Source organism: Triticum aestivum, chromosome 6B, assembly GCF_018294505.1.
Source record: "Triticum aestivum cultivar Chinese Spring chromosome 6B, IWGSC CS RefSeq v2.1, whole genome shotgun sequence".
NCBI classification, from domain to species: Eukaryota; Viridiplantae; Streptophyta; class Magnoliopsida; order Poales; family Poaceae; genus Triticum; species Triticum aestivum.
Genome location: NC_057810.1, coordinates 228,637,732 through 228,655,329, shown reverse-complemented (window position 1 = coordinate 228,655,329; position 17,598 = coordinate 228,637,732). Strand labels below are relative to the sequence as shown.

Here is a 17,598-nt window from a genome sequence, read left to right as displayed (position 1 = left end):
CGACTGCTTCTGGATGGACCTGAGTTTCATCCTCGGTTCCACAGTACAGCAACATCGGGTGGCCTCGGTACTGAAGTGGTTGGATGCGCCGCCTGAGGAAGACCTCCAGAAGGTCCATACCCGTCACTCCTTCCCGAACTAGCTGGACTACACGCTCCATCAACATTTTTACTTGGGCTTTCTCCTCAGGGAGCACCTTCAGAGAAGAGGGCTTGTTCACTCGGTCCATGGAAAACGGAGGGAGACCAGTCGACTGCCCCGGCGTCGACTCGTCTTGGCAGTAGGACCAAGTCGACTACCATCCTCTGACTGACTCAGGAAGGGTCATGGCCGGAAAGGTACTCTTGCTCCTCATCTGAATCCCAAGACCCCCACACATCTGAATAACCTTAGTCCTATCGTCATCCGGACTCGCCTTTTTCACTGTCTGTGAGCGACAAGTGAATATGTGCTTAAAGAGACCCCGGTGTGGTCGACAACCCAGGAAGTTCTCGCACATGGACACGAAGGCGGCAAGGTAGGCAATAGAATTTGGATTAAAATGGTGGAGTTGCGCCCCAAAGAAATTTAAGAACCCACGGAAGAAAACACTCGGAGGTAGGGAGAACCCACGGTCTACATGAGTTGCTAGAAGAACGCACTCACCCTCCTGCGGCTGCGGTTGCCACTCGTTCCCCGGGAGCCTCGCTACCCCGTGAGGGATCAAGCCCTCGTTGGCCAGGTCATTGAGATCCGTCTCGGTGATGGTCGAGCGGATCCAATCCCCTTGGACCCAACCGTGCGGCAGGTGGGACCTTGACAAGGATCCGCCCCGACTGGACGCTCTCCCTTTCGCCTTCCCCGTCGCCGTCGCCTTCTTCGCGCTCTCCAAAGCCGCCGTCCTCTCCTTCACCATTGTTGCCGGCGAAGCGCGCGAGGAGTGGATAGGCGGGGGCGAGAGCAGGCACCGCGGGCGGAGATGAAGAGGGCAGAAGGAGGAATGGGGGGGTACTGTTCAAAAACCCTCGCCCAGCACATTTTATAAGAACACTTCCGAGTGACTGACGAGTGGGCCCGGGCAATCCTATCACATCCCGAAACAGTCGCGCAGACGTGATACGTGGCGAAAAAGGCGGCACGGAAATCGAGGCATCTACGCCCTATCCCATCCGAGCGCCGCGGTCCGCCCCGCTTCGCGCGCTTCCCAAAATTCGGATCCCACGAAATCCGCTAACAACAGATCAATCTTTCAGACGGTAGATTTCCTGCAATCCGTCGTTCGGAAGTTTACTAAGCTCAAAAGTTCACTCGACAAGAGAGAAGAATGGATCAAGGCGACTGAAAGAAAAGTTGCTGCCATCAACAAAAAGATTATTGGTCCAATATGAGACGTGTTCAGAACACAAAAGCAGGTCGGAAATATTATCAACTCCTTCCTCACTCAAACCTCGATCCATTCGGGGGCTAATGATGAAGTCATGTACCTAGGGTAGGGTCACAGACCTGTCCTAAGTACCCTGCCCAAGGACACCCTCAGAAGAAGCTGCCTTCCAGTCGACCAAGAGAGACTTCACTCAACGGACTCGAAGGACTCGACCATGAAGGCTCACTCGACCACCAGGAGATCAAGAGCCACTCTGCATCCAAACGGTCTGTAATTAAGTAGTCTTTATGGCATTTAGGACACTTTATGTAAGGCGTTACCAGTAACGCCTAGCCTTAATGTACTTTAAACCCTGCATAACTGAGGGCCAGAGGGGTCTGGCAGACAATATATAAGCCACCCCCTTCCTCAGTGTAAAGGGTTCGCACCCCTGTAATCTATACACACATAATCCAGTCGACCGCCTCCAGGCTCCGAGACGTAGGGCTGTTACTTCCTCCGAGAAGGGCCTGAACTCGTACATCCCTTGTTTTCACAACTACTCCATAGCTAGGATCTTGCCTCTCCATACCTACCCCCATTCTACTGTCAGACTTAGAACCACGACAATGGCCGCGGCAAGAGCCGCAGCGCCAGGGGCCACCGGCGCGGGGAGCGCGGGCAGGGACGGACCCAGGACGCGGCTGGGCGGTCCGCCGGAGGTGGTGGCGGGGACGAACCGCGCCGCAGAAGACTCCGGAGGTGACGGTACCTGCTGAAACGGGAACACAAGCTCATCAAAGTACACATGCCGCGAAGTGAAAACACGGTGGGAGACTGGATCATAGCATCCGTAACCTTTGGTGTTGGGAGGATAGCCAAGAAAGATGCAAGGAAGGGAGACCATCATAAGATGGAACCACACCGAAGAGGAGCTGGTGAGGGGTGTAGTTCCAGCGGGAACGACAGGGGCGAATGTTAATGAGTAGGCAGGCGGTCGCGAGCGCGTCCGGCCAGAACCGAGGAGGCACGTAGGAGTGGAAGAGCAACGTGCAGACACGGTCATTCAGCGTGCGAAGGACGTGCTCGGCGCGACCATTCCGCTGAGACGTGTAGGGGCAGGTGAGACGAAAGATGGTGCCGTGAGACACAAGTAAATTGCGGACGGCAACGTTGTCAAATTCCTTGACGTTGTCAGTTTGCAAGGCAAGAATAGGACGACCGAACTGTGTGGTGACATATTAATAAAAAGCTATGAGTGTGGCAAGAGCGTCGGACTTGCGACAGAGAGGGAAGGTCCACACATAACGAGTAAAATCATCCAATATCACCAGATAGTATAAATAGCCCGTGTTGCTAGCAACCGGGGACGTCCAAACATCACTATGCAATAACTGAAACGGAAAGGTGGAAATATTTGTAGACTCGCTAAAGGGAAGACGAACGTGCTTGCCAAGACGGTAAGCCTCACAAGTGTGATCGTCGACCTTATTACATGAGAAGGAAAAACTCTGAAGAATCTGACACATAACGGTAGAGTTGGGATGACCAAGACGGGCATGCCAAAGATCGACACTGGCGGCGAAGGCGGCGGGGCGACGGGTGGTGGTAGCGCCGGAGGGATGCACTGGGTAAAGCTCGTCTGGGCTATCACATCGGTGGAGCACCATCCATGTACGGGCATCCTTCACAGAAAAACCGATATCGTCAAATTCAACAGTTACAGGATTCTCACGAGCAAGGCGACGAACGGAAACGAGATTAGTGACTAAGTCAGGACACACGAGAACATTAGACATATGCATAGGAGTGGAAGTAGAAGGAAAAGACATATGACCGACGTGAGTAATGGGTAGGGAGGAACCGTTACCAACGGTGATACGGGTGGGAGTATGAACGGGAGTGGCAGACATGAGGTTACCAGGATGAGCAGTCATGTGAGCAGTGGCGCCCGAGTCCATGTACCAGTCACCACCGCCACCATAGGAGCTCGGTGACGGGGCGGAGTGCAGTGCGGCGAGCAAGGCCGGGTCCCATGGCGGCGGCACCTGAGGAGGGTAGAACCCTCTGTAGGCCGGTGCGGGTTGAGCCCCGAAGGCCGGAGCGACGACGCCATAGGCAGGCGCGGCCCCATAAGCCGGCGCGGCGGCGGCGCCATAGGCCGGCGCGGACCCGTAGGCGGGCGCTGGCGGGAGGGGGCGGCACCATAGCCGCTGTTAGGAGCGGCGTTCTACGCGGCGAAGAGGGCCTGGTGACCCGCCGGTCGGGGCCCAAGGATGCCCGGAGCCGGAGCCCGAGGCACCGGCATGGAGTACGCGTGGACGACTCCTGTCCACGGGTTGGTGACGTACGTCCATGGGGGAGTCACCTGCTGCTGCTGCTGACGAGCCCCCCCCCCCCCCCCCCCCCCGCGCGCCTGTTGCTGCTTGCGGCCGCCCCGTGGCGGTTGCCGCGACGCCCGCCACCCTGCTTCTGGGGGGCAGCGGGATGGGCGGGAGGCGCGGGCAGGAGGGGGAAGTACCCCGGAGGCGCGGGGGCGGCGGCTGCTGGCGCGGCGCGGGGGGGCGGCGGCCGGTGGAGGGGCGCCGCGTGAGGTGCCGGCGACGAGGGCGTGGTGCTGCACGCGCTTCTTGACCCCCTTCATCTGGCGCTCCTCCAACCTCAAGTACGCCACAAACTTGGGGAAGGAGGGCTCCGGCATCAAGGTGAGGTTGGAGGCGGCGTTGCCGAAGTCCTCGTTGAGGCCGGCGGTGAGCGTGCTGAGGAGGAGGTCGTTGTCCACCTTGGCTCCAATGTCATGGAGCTCGTCCGCCAACGTCTTCAGGCGGTGGCAGTAGTCATCAATGGACTGTTCATCTTGGTGACAGTCAACAAATTCCTGCTGCAAAAAAACGCGGCGCTGAAGCTTGTTGTCGGTGAAGAGGCCGTTCAGCTTGACCCACATGGCGCGGGCGTCGTCGCCGGCGCTCACGACCGTGTGGAACAAGTCCTTGGAGATGGTGGTGAAGAACCACCGGATGATCGTGGCGTCGATCGCGGTCCACTCGGCGTCGTACACCATGGCGCAGGAGTCCACGGTGCCATCCACATGGTCCACGAGATTGTTCTCGCGGAAGAGCAGCGTGAAGTACGTCTTCCACGCGAAGTACGTGGAGTTGGAGGCGTCGAGGATGACGGGGACTAAGGATGGCAATTTTACCCATGGGTACGGGTACCCGCGGGTACCGTACCCACATGGGTAGGGTATGGGCACACTTTTATGCCCATGGGTAGTACCCATACCCTACCCCTTAAGTCATGGGTAGGGTACGGGTATAGCCTTGTACCCGCGGGTGTACCCATACCCTGCCCGCTTGTAAAAATAATGTTAAGTTGTTGTCAATTAATCATTAATTTGTCATGTGACTCGTATATTCCTATTGACTTTATGAGTATGTTGTGATTTCTAAATTTTGATAGTAGTCTTGTACCCATCTACTTGTTATTGAGCTAAGATATTTGATTTTTTGTCAAATGTGCTATGAATGAGTGTAAAATTGTGAACAACTTGTGTACTATTTGTTCTATCCGTTGGGTACCCAATGGGTATGGGTACCCGTCGGGTATGGGTATGGGTAAAGTTTTATACCCATGGGTACGGGTATGGGTAGAATTTTGTACCCACTGACTATATGGGTATGGGTATGATATTGTTCTACCCTGCCCATACCCTACCCATTGCCATCCTTAACGGGGACGCGTGCATGGACGTTGATGTCGCGGATCTCGGCGGGGTCGACGGCGAAGGGGTTGGAGTAGGTGGAGGCGTTGGACGACATGGCGGCGGGGTCATGGGGAGGGAGGCGGCGGCACGGCTGAAGAGGAGCGGCGCGGCGGCAGGAGGCGAGTGGCGCGGCGGGGAGAGGTGGCGCGGCATGGGGAGGGAGGCGCGCGGTGGAGGGAGGGCGCGCGGGGAGGAGAGGTGGAGGCGGCGGCTTGGGGCGGCGGCGGCGGCGGCCCGAGGCGGCGGCTAGGGTTAGCGGAAGCTGGAAGATCGACTTGCGATAGATATCATGTAGAGAATGATTTGATGCATCAATAATTGATGGTCGTGCACTAGGCACATATATATAGATACAAGGGGTGCGACCGGTATCTTGTCTCCTAAGATACACGTACATACAGAGGGAGACAGATACTACAGGTACTGCATACAGGACCCAGACCTACGTACATGTACACATGTTCAACAGAAGTTAAGTTTGTCCACCGTCCAAGGGAAGCCAATATGGCGGCGCGTGAGGTAGCTAGGTCTGTCTTTACTTTCTGAAGCTTGTACCTGGGTCATTGAACCCTAATTTTCTCTTGCCCTGGCTCATATCCGATGTATCTTTGATTCACAATCACTAAAATGCGCCAGATAGCTTTCCCTAAAAAAAACTCCAGCTTCAGACAGTGGGGAGGTTGATGCGAAAAGACCAAAATACTGTAGTTCTTGTTTTGATCTATCCAGGTCTATCTCCATGTCCATTTCGATTTTTTGCCGGTACCCGTAAAGTAACAAACCCCTGCTTGACATGAGCAGTTAGCTATCTAAAAAACAATCAACATAGCAAAACCGATACATTTTATCCTTCTCAACAAACAAAATCCTTCTCAGCGGATCTTTTTTTCTGGCGGGGGGACACAAGGGATCTAATGAGCTTGAAGATACAATTTGCTCCAAGTCATCTCAAATGAACTACAATTTCAGAAGAAAAAAGAACTTCTTAAAAATAGGTCATATCAGTTCCACACGTGTGTGATAGTCGTGCGTCTCAGAGAAATTTTCAGCCACAATCATCTGGTATGAGCTTGGACATCACGAGAACTTGCACCCGCACTCAAACACAAATTATCATCGCAGCTGAGGAGACAAACAGAGTAGTGCAAATATCATCGCACTTGAATTCGCAACTCAACCAGAGGAAAAAGCACCGGTGGAAGGTGACCACAGCGTATCCTCGTCTAGCTTTCGTCCCTATTTGAAAGAGACGAGTTAACAGACCATTTCAGATGCGGAGCATCTTACGGTTATCTTCATGTACACCTTCATAGCACCTCAAACCCAAATGAACCTATCGGACTTAAGGCGAACCCACTCTTCTTCGAGATTGACATGAATATCCATTGCACTTGGTTGCTACCTCACCATGGAACATTGTGCATCGTTAGGTACGAGGACGTCCGCCGCCAAGCAGCCAGGAAGCATCCCGGAGGCCAAGGAGAAGGACCCTAAGGCCACAAGGAAGAAGGAGGAGTTCATCAAGATCAAAACAGCAAGTCCTAGGCAACCCCATGCGCACGGCCTCCCCCGACCCCGTGCCTCCCAGAAAGCTACCGGACATGAAGACGCACACCTCGTGCGCACGGCCTCCAGACCCCGTGTGCACGGCCTCCAGACCCCATGCGCACGGGCCCTCGTCGCTGTAGCACCCCGTGCGCACCGGCTTGTACTGTGCCCACGGGACCCCGTGCGCACGGGCCCATCAGGATGGACGGCCGAGAGTGGTTGTTTGGGCCTCCACTTCGTCCCCCTCTCCCACCTACCTATATAATTCGTACCTAGACCATTTGTAAGGGTTAGCAAAGTATATATAAGATATTTAGAGAACTTTGCTCCTTCTGCCCCTCCACTTGGAGATCAAGATCTCTTAGGAGAGGATCCCTTAGTGGATTTCAAAACCTTCTCTTGGAGAAGATTGTCATCAAGACCTCACCTACTTTGGAGTGGAAAAAACTTTACCTAGTGCTTGATTCCTTGGATTGTGCTTGTATTCTTGTGGATCTATGTGTTTGCTATCTAGTGGATGTGTAATTGGGTTTTGTTTAAGTAAATTTTTCTCTTGTGTTCCAAGTGTGAAAAGATCCCTCTTAAGGTTTCACCCTACAACAATTTCGCCGCTGATGAAGAGCCACGCATTACTGGGTGGAACGGCTGGGTTTCTATGGTGTACAAAAATGTCAGATGGCAATGTACACAGTGTATGTCGTCAGGTACGTGGGACCATATACATGTGCTCCATCTACGCACAAACACATACTATGAGTCCATGACTAATGAGAGGTATATCGATCTATCTTTTTCAGCAATTTACCTATAATGGTATAACTATCTATCTCAAATACAATTCACGCTTTTCAAAGTAAATGACATAATTGTACCAAAGCCTACACTGAATTTCTCTGCAGATTCATTCACATCCTCTCCTGTGAGAAACCAGGAGCGGACAGGTGACAATTCTTCTGCAGGTGCAGTAGCACATCCTTGGCTTCCACAACCGATGATTTCCTGTGCTTTGCAAGCCTGCACGCAAAATCAGCCGCTGTGTTAATGAAGTCGTCGGCAATCTCCAGAATCAAATCTTCCACCTCTGGATCAACCTCGCAGAGTGGATCCACCTGCGCCACCAAATCATGTATCTTTCTCTTCCCAAGAAGTTGGCTGCAATTTCCCCCTCCTTGATGCGGCGCATTTGCACCCGCCGCTGTTCCGCCTGAGGAAGGTGTCGCTGGCTGCAATCCTGCCGTGTTTGCGGGCTTCCCTGCAGCAGATGCTGGCATCCTGGGAGATGCTTGCTGTTGTTGCCGTTGCTGCTGGTTCAAATGTTGGGCATTAAGATGGGGAAGCCGCTGCAGCGCCTGCGCAATCTGCTGGCGATTCAATCCTCTCTGCTGAAGTTGTTGTATCAGTTGCATCATTTGTTCTTGCTGGCGTTGATGTGGAGAAACAGCCGAGGCCATTGACGATTGCATCTGATGCGTTGGTAACATTTGCACCACAGGCCCATTTTGTGATGATCCAGGTGGCTGCTGTGGCCTCATTTGTGCATGATATGCAGAACGTTGCTGAGTTTGAGCACCATATGGGGTAGCAATTCCATTAGGCCTCATCTGGTTCATCAGGGAAGCACCCATGGATTGCGCTTGTGCAGTGGGAGTGTTGAATTGCACGCCTTGTACCACGCCCCTCTGCCCTGGCTGCGCCATCATCGTTGGCTGGAACTGGAGCCCGTACTGCGCCGCGGAGGCTGCGTTGCCCTGCCCTTGCAGCATCCTCGGCTGCCCCTGTCCAAACATGGCCGCGCGCAGCCCCGGCTGCTGGCCCAACTGCCCCCCGCCGCCCGGGAAGGCCATCTGCGTGCCATATGTCGTGCCGACTGTCGCGTACCGTGGAGGCTGGCCGACGGTGGGGGCGAGGGAGGCCGGGCCTGAGCGGTGGATCGCACCGAATCCTCCGGCTCCTTCAGCCGCCTGCGTGGGAGAAGGCGCCTGCAACTGCGGCGGGTCCGTGGATCTGCCTCCCGTAGCAGCCGAGCCCGGGTTGACCTGCGCGGAGGAAACGATGGGGGGCAGGGGGATTTGGGGGTTGGCGTTCTGCGGGATGGAAGCAGAGGTGGCGAGCTGGTCGGGCTGCGGCGTTGCGGTGGAGGCTAGGGATGGCGGATCAGCCATGGCGGGCCGGCTGTAGGGTCCCGGCGGCGGCGATCGGAGAGGACGGGGGTGGACCCTGGACGGTCTGCGTAATTGGGACGGGTCGTGTTGCTGTGTTCCTTTTCACCGTCATCACGCAGAGACCGGTAGTCTCATACTCCGTCCAAAAATAAGTTCACTCCGTCCTCGCACTCTTCCTATTTTGCGTCAAATTTTAACCATAAATTTAACTAACAAAAATATTAATGCATGTCATTAAAAATTATATCATTAGATTCGTATCTCGACTACTATTAAATAATTAAATAAAAATTTTCTTACATGCACCTAACAATTAGTCCCACAAATCGCACGAACCAATCATCACCACACAATTAGTCCCACGTGTTTTAATCTAGCAGTCATCATTTATCTGATAGATCTGTGGCGTGGACTTAGCAAATTTCAATGGCTGACCGTACTGTTTCTAAGTAGTTATTAGCCATTGGATTAGAAACAGGATGTCCGTCCGATCTACTGGTTTAGACCCACGCGAGATTTGTTGGACCCGCTAATTGAATGCTTCCTCACTACTCCCGCAACCCACGCTTGGGCTATTATTTCTTTCCATTTGTTTCTTTCTCCCTAGAACGTTGCTTCCTTGTTGCATCCTTCCCTAAATCACGTTAGGTTACCAAATTCAAGCACCAACGTGATGGAAGCATTACTTGTGAGAAGCACTATATCTGATATTTTAGGAAACAGAATCCCGTAGATGATGCTTCCATTATATGCGATAAATCTCCAACATACTCCCTGATTTTTTTTTCTATTCCATAACACACATGGCAATGGAAGAATTTTCTTTTTTTTTAACTGCAATGGAAGCATTTTTTTCATGAGACAAAAAGAATCTATGTAGTTATTGATGCAAACATTTTTTTCTACAAAAGTACTCCCTGATTCTATTCCATAACCCAACATTTGTCAAACTCCCTGGAAGTTATTGATGAAAACGTTTTTTCAACCAATGGACGCATAGTTATGTTTTGTAGTGGAAGCATCTTTCAGTGTGAATGAGACACTGCTTCATACAAAACATAATAGAGCTTCATTGCTTATCATCCGGTGCATCGGTATCGATGTGTCATTTAGTTGCTTCATACATAAATTAATAAAGCTTCATTACTTATCATTCGATGCTTTGGTGCAAAAACATAATTTATACAAAGCTTCGCCATATCTCAATATTTTCCGCAATGGCAGAACAACACATACGTGGTGTATAATTACTTCTGATTGTATAAATATTGCTTCAAAACTATATACTAGATGCTTCGAGAGACTAGATCACATGCGCCGTGGTGATCAGTTATGGGAAGGTTGCCGGCGTTCTGCCTCGTCGAACCAACAGTGGAGGCAACTGTGGTGACGCACATGTGGCTATGGATTACCCGAGTGTCCACAAATCAGTTTTTTCCACTTGTTAGGAAGACTTAAAACAACGTCGTTTAACCAACCAGCTGCATATCGACTCTTGAGCATACCCTCTGGTTCCGTTGCTTCATTGTCGAGTTTCACCTGAGAACATACACAATGTAATATGCTAGCAAATATGAAAAATGGGTTAGAGGGAATAAACGGATACGCTCGCTGTCTGATGAAAATAGTTGTATGGAAACAAGGCATTAGAACTAAGTAAGCTTATTTGTTGAAGGTAGTACACCAATAATGTAGGAAGCATGAAAATACTGGACCTTGACATTAGTAGACAAGAAAGTAAGATTGGTACCATCCTAAGGATGCATCTCTTGTGTCTCCAATATACAAACCGAGCCGATTATCACTTGAAGTATAGAAGCAATTTTATAGACAACAAAACTAAATGTTTACAAGAAGCATCAAAACATAGTAAATCAACATAGTGTTGGTATAAGCATAGAATATTGAGAATGTATAAAAATTTAAGCCTAGTCACAAGATGAGGATGCATTTTTGTGTCCCTAACTTTCAAAATAGAAGAGAGTTTCTGTTTATATATGAAAGCATTTTTTTCTAGTACCCCGAAACAAAATAATTACAATACATAACCTTCGAGGTGAGAAGCTAAAAAATAATTCATTTGGTGCATATATAAGTGTTGGTTGGAAGCATTAAGTTTTTAAAATGAATCTGCCAGCAACTATGGATGCATATTTGTGGAACCTCTTTATACAAGAAACATTCCAAGATTGTTTTTGTCAAGAATTCTCATCTTAAATCGAAGCACCGATTGTTGAATCGAGGGAATAAGCACGATTGCCTGCCTAAATATCTATGCGTGATCAAATGATCTAAATACTTCAACTAAATTTTTTTGGACGATTCATAACCTAATACATGAAAAGAACAATACTAGGCAGAATACCAATGAGTCCTCGGCAGAAAATAAATTAACAACAATATGTGACAAATGAAAATTATCAAATTAGGGGCGATCGAGGCAGTGCAATACCTTTGATTTTAAGATGGGTATGGAAGACATGCCAAAAACCACTGCAGGTTCTCTAGGCGTCGGGTCCTACTCCGCCAGACGATTCATCCCATGGGCAACCTGGCGAACCACCAAAATCAGGGATGAGATGGGGAGGAGCAGGGGACAGATCTGGATGGTTGGGTGGATGTGTTTGCTTCACGACGAGGTGAGTATGAAGCACCTGATGAGTGTCGAGGTCGGAGAGGACGGGGTGGATGACGACGAGCTCGGGGGAGATGCGTGCGACACGAAGAAGGGGATGGGCCGTGAACTGCTTGTGATGCTCGACAACCAGTTGAGAGGGAGGCAAGAGGTGAGCGCCATTGCGCCGAGATCGAGGAAGCCGGGGTGGTGCGCTTGGCGGCGAGGTCGAGGGGGAACCGGATCCTCTAACATTGTGAAGGAAAGTCACGGTGCTATAGTGTTTGCCTAGTGTAAAATAAAGAAGAAAAGTTAGGGACTGTTAGTAGGTAGTTAGTAGGTTGTTTACTGTAGATATAAGTAATTTAAAATTAATTTTATTTCACCATCAATTTGTTTGTACTCCCTCCGTCCGGAAATACTTGTCGCAGAAATACATAAAAATGAATGTATCTAAAACTAAAATTCGTCTAGGTACATCCATTTCTTTGACAAGTATTTCCGGACGGAGGGAGTATGTAATTACGATAAATGTACACAGTATATCATCAATTTGCAAACTAATTTAAATTGTTTTAGCCATAATCATATGGATACAAAGAAGAAAAATTAGGGTATTATAGCTTTTCTAATTTTTTTTCTCAATGTTAGAGGATCCGGTTCCGGTTCCGGTCGAGCGCGGTTTCCTGCGAGGGGAGTGATTATGAGAAAGTTACGCACAAATTGTGCGGGTCGTTAGCTTCCTGGCTGGCGGGGCCCTTTTTCGCATACGAAGGCAAGGGATTAGGCCTATCTATGACCGTCAGATTCTGATAGAATCAACGATAGTTGAGCGGTCTGATGATGGTCTCCTAGCAGACTACAGATAACTAGTGTTTCCCGAAAAATACTCCCTCCGTTTCAAAATAGATGACCCAACTTTGTACTAATTTTATACTGAAGTTAGTATAAAGTTGAGTCATCTATTTTGAAACGGAGGGAGTAGGTAACTACCAGCCCCGCGTCCCTCCCCTACAATCACGCAGTTCTCATCTCAAACCAAGGAAACTAAAATGTAATCAGCTCCCCTTGCCCTTAACCTCGACGCCGCTCACCAACAGCACGACCTCGCACGATCGCCATCGCCATCACGAGCAGCGTGGCATCCGTCTGCGAGATCGTCAGAGCAGGGAGGCGACGCGACGGAAGCCCTAGGACCCTGCCATCGCAGCGTGTCATCCGTCTGCGGGATCGCCAGTGCCAGGAGCCTGTTGGCCCCCGATCCAGTCTCTCCCAAACAATCGCCATTGCCAGCCCACCACCTGCCGCTGCTCCTCTGCTGGCTCGAGTGAACGGAGCCAATCGGTGGAAGGAAAAGATGGGCGGCGGCGGGGGAGGCGACGGTGCGGGCGTCACACAAGGGGTCCCGGGTCATCTCCGCACCACGCGTGCCGATGCCGCCGTGGGCCGCGACCATATCCTCGCCGGCCGCGCATCCTTTGCCGACCTGGCCGTGCTCGACGACCAGATCCTCGCCTGCCGCGCTTCCTTTGCCGGCCTCACCGTGCAGCAATCCGACTGCTCCTCCGCCCGCCTCGGCGGCGACCTACACTGCTACTCCCTCCGTTCGGAATTACTTGTCGCGGAAATGGATGTATCTGGAAAATACGTCTAGATACATCCATTTCTGCGACAAGTAATTCCGAACGGAGGGATTACTTCTTTCGACGAGTCCGAGAGTTGCTCACGTACGTCTGAATACGGATGAGCTTATACTCAAAGATTGACCATGGATGGTCATGCCGATAGGCGACGACGACTGACGAGTAATTGCTCCCTGATCCCCTCCATCTCAGAGTTGCCAACAACCTCAATGTCACCACTCACCAAATGTCATTGCATCATGCAGGTTTGGTCTATGCATATACTGAACCAGCCTGAGAGTTTTATTACTAATCTGTATCTGCTTTTCTTATGGGCAGTGCTACTCTTGAATTTACTGATTTTTGCATGGTGCATGGCTCTTTTGCAGGTGCCTTCATATTTTTTAGAGCAAGAGTTCATGACAGTTTGCAAGCGTATGATGTCTGATGATTGCCTGCATACACGGATGATGTGAAGTAATATTTCCCACTTTCACCTTTTTGTATGGCAATAGTAGGAGAGTATCCTTCTATACAAGTCACTTTTTTTGGCCTAAATATAGTAACCCCAACCCGTGATCTCGGTGTTTTTCATATTACAGTGCGATAATTACAGTAATTCTCATATTACAAGAAGCATGATGTTGCATTATATAATGCATTCTCTGAAATAACAACACATGAACTATTTAATGTAGTGGCTATGTGCTTCACCAAAGAGCAGGCAAAGTATTTGGATACTACTAAATACTCCCTCCGTTCCTAAATATAAGTCTTTGTACAAATTCTACTATAAAGACTACATTCGGATGTATATACACGCTTTTTAAAGTATATGTTCACTCATTTTGCTCCGAACGTAGTTTATAGTAGAATCTCTTCAAACACTTATATTTAGGAACGGAGGGAGTATTACAGGATGGACAGTGCAAATCCATCCCAAATTGTATAGCTTGCTAATATACATAAATAATTAACTTTTTATGTTTTTTATTTTCTAGGCGACTGGTGGAAGGTGCTACCTCTTGAGCATGCGTTGGTTTTCCCTTGAAGAGGAAAAGGTGATGCAGCAAAGTAGCATAAGTATTTCCCTCAGTTTTGAGAACCAAGGTATCAATCTAGAGATGACACACAAGTCACCTAGTACCTGCACAAACAATGAAGAACCTTGCAACCACCGCGATAAAGGGGTTTCAATCCCTTCACGGTCACCCGCAAAAGTGAGATCTGATAGAGATAATAAAGTAAATATTTTTGGTATTTTTATTATATAGATTGGAAAGTAAAGATTGCAAAATAGTAAACGAGGTGCGATGTAAATAAAAGAGATGTAATATAATAGGAAAGAGACCCGGGGGCCATAGATTTCACTAGTGGCTTCTCTCAAGATAGCATGTATTACGGTGGGTGAACAAATTACTACCGAGCAATTGATAGAAGAGCGCATAATTATGAAGACATCTAAGGCAATGATCATGAACATAGACCAAAACGATTCTGCATCGACTACTATTACTCCACACATCAACCGTTATCCAGCATGCATCTAGAGTATTAAGTTCATAAAAACGGAGTAAGCATTAAGCAAGATGACATGATGTAGAGGGATAACATCAAACAATATGATACAAACCCCATCTTTTTATCCTCGATGGCAACAATACAATACGTGGCTTGCTGCCCCTACTATCACTGGGAAATGACACCACAAGATTGAATCCAAAGCTAAGCACTTCTCCCATTGCAAGAAAGATCAATCTGGTAGGCCAAACTAAACCGATAATTTGAAGAGACTTGCAAAGATATCAAATCATGCATATAAGAATTCAGAGAAGAACCAAATAATATTCATAGAATATCTTGTTGATAAATCCACAATTAATTGGATCTCGACAAACTCACCGCAAAAGAATATTACATCAAATAGATCTCCAAGAACATCGAGGAAAACTTTGTATTGAGAATCAAAGAGAGAGAAGAAGCCATCTAGCTAATACTATGGACCCGAAGGTTTGTGGTAAACTACTCACACTTCATCGGAGAGGCAATAGTGTTGATGTAGAAGCCCTCCGTGATCGATCCCCCCTCCGGCAGATCGTCGGAAAAGGCCCCAAGATGGGATCTCACGGGTACAGAAGTTTGCGGCGGTGGAAAAGTGGTTTCGTGGCTCCCCCTGATGTTTCTAGGGTATAAGAGTATATATAGGCGAAAGAAGTATGTCGGTCGAGCTACGAGGGGCCCACGAGGGTGGGGACGCGCCTACCCCCCGGGCGCGCCCTCCTGCCTCCTAGCCTCCTCGTAGAGTCCCAGACTTCAACTCCAAGTCTTCTGGATTGCTTTTGGTCCAAGAAAGATCCTCACGAGGGTTTCATTCCGTTTGGACTCCATTTGGTATTCCTTTTCTGTAAAACTCTAAAATAGGTCAAAACAGAAACTGGCACTGGGCCTCCGGTTAATAGGTTAGTCCCAAAAAGAATATAAAAGAGCATATTAAAGCCCATTAAACATCTAAAATAGATAATATAATAGCATGGAACAATCAAAAATTATAGATACGTTGGAGACATATCAGCAGGTTCTGAGGGCTGAGAAGATGGATGCAGGGAACATCTACGTGTACAACATCATGGGCGTATTTGAAATTGACCACCAAGGTGTAGGATCAAAAGTATGTCTAGAGGGGGGGTGATTAGACTACTTTACCAAATAAAAACTTAACCTTTTCCCAATTTTAGTTCTTGGCAGATTTTAACAACTTAGCACAAGTCAAGCAATCTTAACACAATTCAAGCAAGCATGCAAAGAGTATATGATCAGCGGAAAGTTAAGCATGCAACTTGCAAGAATGTAAAGGGAAGGGTTTGGAGAGTGCAAACGCCATAGGAGACATGGATGTTTTGTTGGAATATGCCCTAGAGGCAATAATAAATAAGTTATTATTATATTTCTTTGTTCATGATAATAGTCTTTTATTCATGCTATAACTGTATTATCCGGAAATCGTAATACACGTGTGAATACATAGACCACAATATGTCCCTAGTGAGCCTCTAGTTGACTAGCTCGTTGTGATCAACAGATAGTCATGGTTTCCTGGCTATGGACATTGGATGTCGTTGATAACGGGATCACATCATTAGGAGAATGATGTGATGGACAAGACCCAATCCTAAGCATAGCACAAAGATCGTGTAGTTCGTTTGCTAGAGCTTTGCCAATGTCAAGTATCTCTTCCTTTGACCATGAGAGCGTGTAACTCCTGGATACCGTAGGAGTGCTTTGGGTGTATCAAACGTCACAACGTAACTGGGTGACTATAAAGGTGCACTACAGGTATCTCCGAAAGTATCTATTGTTTTATGCGGATCGAGACTGGGATTTGTCACTCCGTGTAAACGGAGAGGTATCTCTGGGCCCACTCGGTAGGACATCATCACAATGTGCACAATGTGACCAAGGGGTTGATCACGGGATGATGTGTTACGGAACGAGTAAAGAGACTTGCCGGTAACGAGATTGAACACGGTATCGGTATACTGACGATCGAATCTCGGGCAAGTAAAATACCGCTAGACAAAGGGAATTGTATACGGGATCGATTGAGTCCTTGACATCGTGGTTCATCCGATGAGATCATCGTGGAACATGTGGGAGCCAACATGGGTATCCAGATCCCGCTGTTGGTTATTGACCGGAGAACGTCTCGGTCATGTCTACATGTCTCCCGAACCCGTAGGGTCTACACACTTAAGGTTCGATGACGCTAGGGTTATAAAGGAAGCTTGTATGTGGTTACCGAATGTTGTTCGGAGTCCCGGATGAGATCCCGGACGTCACGAGGAGTTCCGGAATGGTCCGGAGGTAAAGATTTATATATAGGAAGTCCTGTTTCGGCCATCGGGACAAGTTTCGGGGTCATCGGTATTGTACCGGGACCACCGGAAGGGTCCCGGGGGCCCACCGGGTGGGGCCACCTGCCCCGGGGGCCACATGGGCTGTAGGGGGTGCGCCTTGGCCTACATGGGCCAAGGGCACCAGCCCCTAGAGGCCCATGCGCCAAGATATAGGAAAAAGGGGAGAGTCATAAAGGGGGAAGGCACCTCCGAGGTGCCTTGGGGAGGATGGACTCCTTCCCCCCTCTTAGCCGCACCCCTTTCTTGGAGTAAGGGGAAAGGCTGCGCCTCCCCCCTCCCCCCTGCCCCTATATATAGTGGAGGGGAGGGAGGGCATCCATACCTGAGCCCTTGGCGCCTCCCTCCCTCCCGTGACACCTCCTCCTCTCCCGTAGGTGCTTGGCGAAGCCCTGCAGGATTGCCACGCTCCTCCATCACCACCACGCCGTTGTGCTGCTGCTGGATGGAGTCTTCCTCAACCTCTCCCTCTCTCCTTGCTGGATCAAGGCGTGGGAGACATCGTCGAGCTGTACGTGTGTTGAACGCGGAGGTGCCGTCCGTTCGGCACTAGGATCATCGGTGATCTGAATCACGACGAGTACGACTCCATCAACCCCGTTCACTTGAACGCTTCCGCTTAGCGATCTACAAGGG

The 17,598-nt window shown here is 49.4% G+C and overlaps 1 protein-coding gene across 1 annotated transcript; it reads right to left on the bottom strand.

The window, feature by feature from the left end:
* Nucleotides 1-7,324: 7,324 nt before the first annotated feature.
* On the bottom strand, nucleotides 7,325-8,935 carry LOC123136701 (transcription initiation factor TFIID subunit 12b). Its single transcript, XM_044556174.1, has one exon. It carries the CDS (start codon nucleotides 8,813-8,815, stop codon nucleotides 7,559-7,561), a length of 1,257 nt encoding a protein of 418 aa, XP_044412109.1. The 5' UTR covers nucleotides 8,816-8,935; the 3' UTR covers nucleotides 7,325-7,558.
* Nucleotides 8,936-17,598: the final 8,663 nt, after the last annotated feature.

What these genes read in the sequence shown, in the direction of transcription:
- LOC123136701 (XM_044556174.1), bottom strand. Translation starts at nt 8,815, where the DNA reads ATGGCTGATCCGCCATCCCTAGCCTCCACCGCAACGCCGCAGCCCGAC.